The 6,436-nt window shown below is 43.0% G+C and overlaps 1 protein-coding gene across 3 annotated transcripts in view; it reads right to left on the bottom strand.

Annotated features, from left to right (window-relative positions):
• Nucleotides 1-778: 778 nt before the first annotated feature.
• zzef1 (zinc finger, ZZ-type with EF hand domain 1) overlaps nucleotides 779-6,436 on the bottom strand; it is a 31,161-nt gene continuing 25,503 nt past the window's right edge. For all 3 annotated transcript variants that reach the window (XM_056396549.1, XM_056396547.1, XM_056396548.1), the window contains 2 exons: nucleotides 5,227-5,298; nucleotides 779-3,322 (listed from right to left, as the gene is read on the bottom strand). In XM_056396549.1, coding sequence (XP_056252524.1) covers nucleotides 3,242-3,322; nucleotides 5,227-5,298 — 153 coding nt within the window. In that variant the 3' untranslated portion in view covers nucleotides 779-3,241. The remainder of the gene's footprint in view (nucleotides 3,323-5,226; nucleotides 5,299-6,436) is intronic.

Here is a 6,436-nt window from a genome sequence, read left to right as displayed (position 1 = left end):
AGGCAATAAAAAGATGATTTTCACAATCTAACACCAACAGATTACAGATCCCTTTTCCGAGTTCCCCATATCGTGACTGTATTACAGTTATTGGAAGACATTTCTTTCCTGTCTACCTTCTCGGCTGGTTCTTTTCACCTTGGCTAAATGACAGCACTGGGATCCTGGGCGGACAATCAGAAGACGCAGGCGACAGAGCGGAGGGAAGAGAAGCAGGAGGAGGATGATGGGGGGGGGGGGTAGCAGAGCTGACTCACTCTGGCGTGGGGGCTTTGGTGGCGCAGAGGGGCACTGAATCATCTGGAGCTTTATTGAATATTTCCTCCATTTGATGTCATTATCGCCCCAGCGACCATCACTCCCATCATCAGTGCTGTCCCTGAGTCTCCAGATTACAGGCAGGGGGGAGACAGAGGAGGCAGGGAGGCAGAACAGGGGCTGAGGGGCCTTTGAGGTAAAAACCCACTGTGCAAGAAGAGACTGAATAAACAGAAGGGACACCAGTGTGCTGTTTGGACAAAGGCAGAGGAATGCACTGAATTTCAGATGGCAGAGAGGAGCGATTTGGCTGCAAGGATGCCTGTAATAAAGTGCATGAGATTTACTTGTTTTCTTAGAGGTACGAAGCTGGAAGCCGCATTTAACAGAACTATTGATGCGATCGGATCACTGAACACAGTATCTGCTGGGAGCGAGTGTGTGGGCTCCAGTCAATACCAACTAAGTGATCAATACCGAAATTCTCTGCTGAACCTACACAAAAAAACAAGAGCAGAAGTTATATTTAAGGAATTTCTATTTTTATTAGAAACGAATCACATTTCAACCCAAGCAGGACTTTTTTTTTTTACCCTTCAATGTGCCATGCATACAAAATCAGAATCAAAGTGTCCATCTGTTAGTGCCCATTAAAGTTTATATTTGTAAGGGGTAGATATCAAAGTCTTTCTCTTGTGCAATTAATATTCACAGATATGTACATTCAAATTAGTCAGCCTCAAATATCAAGCATCCTCGCGAAAAGAAACCAACATTAAAAGTAAAAAGTTACAAAAACCTTCAAATTAAACAATATATTTCTCTTTTAAAATATAATTAATAACTATTCCACTTACATGAGTTAAATTATGATTGCTTCATTTTTAACCATAGGCACGTCGTAGATAGGCGAGGCGTCGTAGAAGCCAAGTGGAGGCCATGTTTCTCTTCCTGTCTCCTCACTGCAGCTGATGTTTGTGTAAACAAAACCACCGAGCTATCCTACGGTCCTCATAGGGACCAGTTCAAAAATAAAAGTAAAAAAAAAACTAATATAAATAAATTAAAAAATAGAACAATGTCTAAAGGTTTCCTCTGTTCCAGCTTCTCACAGGGTAGCTGTTTGATATGTGATACACAGACAAGGAGCTCTAACAGAGATGTTTCATGCCTCACAATGATTGGTTTCTTTGGTATAAAACCACCATGACCTCCTACAGCTAAAAGAATCTCTTCATCTGAAATGAATACATTAATGATTGGAAAACGAAAAACCACCATCTACTCACTCTCTTTGAAACTGATCATTTATCAACGTACAAAACGTGACGCCTTCATTGACATGAAAGTACATGTGACTGATGTGGGTGTAGCTACAGGTGGAGTTCACCTTTATAAAATGTGGCGTTAATGTGACGTGGCTGAAAGTCACGTTCAACATCGAAGGAAGATTCGCACCAATTATCTGTGTCGTTACAAAAGATGAGGTAATTCAGTATTTAAGAATCCAACCGTCTCAGCTAACCGAATATGAGATGTGTCACTAGTGAACAAGTGTCTATTTTACAGTCACCTTTATGTTTATCAGTGTATCGGCTTCAATTCTTAACAACGACGGTCAATTATGTCTAATAAGTGATTCTGTGTCAGTGGAAATCCACAATGTGTTTTTTTTTCTGTTATAGGTATTTGTGTTGTTCTTGCATTCATTACGATACACAAGGAAGGGGGACATGAGAGTGTGACGGACTATGATTCATGACTCAGCTTTGTTTTCGCTGCTTTGAAAAATTGGGTCCCTCATAGACTGTTGAAACTTAATTATACGTTAGATAAAAAAAAAATAATAGCAGTAAATAAACCTGTGGATAAAACTGTAAAGGCCTTTAACAGATTTAGATTCAGGATTTCCAAGTGACCTTTTTTTTGATGTTATTCATTTCCATGATCATTGTTTGACATCATAATGGTCTTTCATTCACTAGTGATGGATAATACTTCAACATAATGATAGAATAACATGGAGGAATGCATTGCAATAGTATGTTATCACAGTTTTCCCTCAGCTGTAATGTTAATTGTCATCCTATGTAAAGACTGTGTGAGTATCATCTTTATCCGGTTCAGCTGTCATCAGTTTGGAAGTGGCGCTTCAGATCAGATATGTGATAGGTTATCTAAGATGATGTACTGATCCTACTTTTTCAAAAAAAAAAAAAAAAATACCATCATCTACTTCTGTTGTCAGAAAAAGAAAAGGTAGAATAAGAGAAGGTGAGTAGGATGAAAGGAAGTATAGACAAAAGAACAGAGGGACGGGAGGAAGGGAGGAGTGGAATGAGCTAGTAGGTCAGTACTTTCTCCCTGTGGTGATTAATGAGACTCCACTGTCCTGGACAGTATTTTTAGGATGCTCTACATGTCCACCGGGACATGCAAGTCGCCAAGGTGACCCGTTTTCACCATGATCAACTACGTAACCCAGAGTGGCTGCTGTTTAGGAGGGGACAAAAAGGCAGGAATAAAAAAAGACAAAAAAAAGGAATATACTTCCCCTTGAAGGTCACGAATTTGGCACGCTTCATGTCCTTTAGCACGGCATCTTCAAGTAAAAACTTAAAAAACAAAAAATAGACCCCAAAACTGTTCCTGTTCCAGTGAATGCACATGCTGATATACTGGACTCACCTAAGGCAAAAAGGATTGTGAATAAGTGTGGAAAGTGCTCTTTGAGCCCCCCCCCGGCCCCCCCGCCCCACCCGCCCTCCCTCACAGCTCATGTCCACAGTATGTCAGTGAGTTACCAGTGTGGAGGGGTGGGGTGGGGTGGGGTGGTGGGGGGTCGGGTCCTGGTAGAAGTTAAGCACTGGGTGATCAGAGAGGTTTTTCCCCCTCACCCCTCTGTTCCTCGTTCAAAGTGAAGTAGCTGAGTCAGGATGTGCCCCCCCTCAGGTTGCCGCCCTCCTTCCTCTCTGCAGATCTCTCAGGGGGACATGTTGAGTAGCTTGGTAGATTTATTGGGGTAATTGATAGCCAGGCTGATGGCAGCGATGTTCTTCAGAGCCTGCATAATAATAATAATAAAAAAAAAAGTGCATCAGTATGTGAATGCAGTAGAGAAGAATAGGTGCCGGGGAGAGGAACCCGAACGGTGTGAAGATGAGTGAGACATGTTGAGCGGTGGTGACTGAATGGTGCAACACCTTCTGTTTGGTTTACTTCACCTTATTTCATAACCAGCAGCTCAACAGACTGTGCTGCCCTTCAGTGCATTTTATTTCTTCACTGGCAAATGTTCACCATTAGCTGTCAGCGAAATCGGTCATTTAGTCCTCGTTTCCCTCCGTCCAGTAGTTTGGTAAAGAACATGATATGATGAATATTCAGTTTTTATTCAGTTCACTGTGGAGTTGGTTCTCTGATCTTTTCATTCACATCATCTTCAGACAAGAATTACCACAACAAATACTGACTGAATAGATGAACGATTCAGCTGCCGCACCGAGACAACATGTCGGTTACCTACGTAATTCAGAGTCATAATAATTTACGGAGAAGTTTAGACCAATTGTCACTCTTTTTTTATGTCAGCTAAAAGCAAACAGCTAGCCCGTCATTCTGTGGCCCGGCTCGGCTCAGTGGGTTTATCAGAACTAGTTTGAAGAAAACCAGGAACGAGGCTGTTGAGAGCTGAACTGAACCGAAACAGTAACGTTGCAGAACATAAACAATGAGCTGAAAAAGGCTAACTGCAGTCAGGTGATAACTGAAAGTGTCCCTTTTCACATAACAGTCAATTGATCCATTGTTAATATAAAAGTATAGATGAGTGCAGCTTTTCCTGGAAAAGTGAAGATAACATGATCGACCTGTTAACTCAGTGACAACAGCTGCTGCCTCCCCGTCTCGATTTTACACCACTTTAAAATTCAGACTCATTAAAAAAAAAAAAAAAACTTCACCCAGTGATTTCCTCACTCCAATACATCTCCACGTAAAGCCCTGACACGCAGCAGCACTCCCTGATTCAGATGTTAACGTGCTCGGACGGTTTAACGAGCAGCACACATGTAAACACGGGGTTGTCTCACACTGTTACCCAGGTTCAATTGAGGGAACAACAGGAAAAAGAAAAGCCAGGGAGTAGTGGAGTGAACATGATTCTCTCAGCATGGTGCACCTTGTGTTACGCTATAATAAACTCATCAAAGAAAATAACAGACCACTAGAGGAGACAAAGCCTTCACAACAACTTGATAAAAGTCTCCAATAAGGGAAACTGTTTTGCTTTTGACGACTTTGGAACATTTTCTTCTCGTCCTCTGAACCTCAGTAAATTCACTCTTGGACTGTGCATCACTGTTACCATAATAGTTATGACTACTGCTAAGTCACCTATGGTTTTGTTTTCAACCTGACAGGTGTTAGGTAACTGCTCAACAGAACCACCCACAACGTTGTTTTCACCCCCCCCCCCATCCTCTCCTCCTCTTAACTGCCTTCAGGCTCCTCTGCTGTATGACGGGGTCCACAGTACAGAGCTGTGGCTCGCACTGCCACAAATGCTAATGGACTGTAATTACCAAATACATTAGTCCTGAGTGCGGCCCACACACACATTCAAAACAGGAGGGGGGGGGGTGTGGAGGGATCTGCTGGGTGTCAACGGCTTGGTGATTCACTTGCAAAAGAGACTCCAGCCGCGAGGTGACTCACAGCCACCGAAGACTATTCAATCAACGGGACTGCGTGGTTAAGAAAAGAGAGTTGCGTAATATCACAGCGTTTCTGGGTGAGCGCACAACTTCTTTGAACTATCACACATGTCAGGCAGTAATTAACATCTGAACACATCAAAGATGACCCGAGAGAGCCCAGCTAGAGGGAGGAGTTTGACTTTAGAAAGGCATCAATGGTTATTATGTGAAGACATAAAAAAAAAAAAAAAAAAAGGAGGAAAAGCCTTACCATTGCAGTGTGATTGAGGAGCTGCTCGTCAGTGGTCATGGCTAATAGATACTCCTGGAGGATACCCTGTGCCTGGGAAACACATCAAAGGTTGGTAATGAACGTTTGTCCTGCAACAGTCCGGTGTGCAGCTTGCAGAGAAACATAGATAACCTCACAGGCCAGATAACTGTCATGAATAGAAGGAAATTCCAGAGACAGACTAGCCCACGAGGTTACATAAGGGATGAATTCGGTTATAAATGAGGCCTGGTTCCCTCACCGCCCTTCATCTCCATCTCAGCATCAAATTGAACAGCGGAATGTTGGAAAGGTTATTGAAAATTATAAACAAACTGAAGAGCACTTCCACTGAAGCCCTACGGGAGAGATGTACCTTGGGTTACATAAGCTCAAGGACTTGGGGAACACAGATAAGACTACATAGAGGCTAAATGGACTGAGACCGGCCAAATGGAGCTTTTACAGAGCTGGAGACACAGTCCAGAGCCCCGGTCCGCCATCCATCTCGCGGCACCCCAAATGTTTATGCTGGGGAACATCCTAGTACGATTTGTACAGTCAGTAGTGCATGACATACCGTTGATTCCTAAATATAACTTTCACTTCCTGGAGTAGAGAGTTCACTGAATCTCAGTGGACGTGGCCGTGATCTCCATGTGCAAAAGAAGAACAAGAACCGAGGCTGCGATGTGAACAGCACCGTCTGCTTAACCTTTAAAATAAGCCGGTTCCAGGCTCAGACGTAATACGACCACAGAAGGATCCACAATGTGTCCAGCACTCATAAGCCTCTCACGGTTTTACAGTAGTGTCAACATGGAGCAGTTGAAATCGACTATACAGGATGTCATCAATGCAGTTCATATGTCAACATGACATGAGGGCCACCAACCTTAGTTCACATCATAAATGCTTACTGTCTCGGGGGGGGGTCCTTACAGCTGATGGTTTTCCATTGTGATTTAAATAGTGACTTTTCCTCTCTATATAATCCACACAACCCTGCCTCGTTAGAAAATCCCCTGCGGGTGAATACAGATGTGAAGAAGTCCTGGAACACTACATAGACACTATGTCCAGTTTTATTATAATCGATGTCTAGATGGCGCTCAGCTGAGGTGCCGCCTGTGAAACCCACATTCACTGGCTTTTACTTGGGTTCAGCTGGCGGCCACTTTTTAAAATTTCTTGCAATACTTTAAACCAC

This window comes from Seriola aureovittata, chromosome 15, assembly GCF_021018895.1.
Source record: "Seriola aureovittata isolate HTS-2021-v1 ecotype China chromosome 15, ASM2101889v1, whole genome shotgun sequence".
NCBI lineage: Eukaryota > Metazoa > Chordata > Actinopteri > Carangiformes > Carangidae > Seriola > Seriola aureovittata.
Note: the sequence above shows the minus strand (reverse complement) of the source record. Positions and strands in the feature narration are given on the sequence as shown.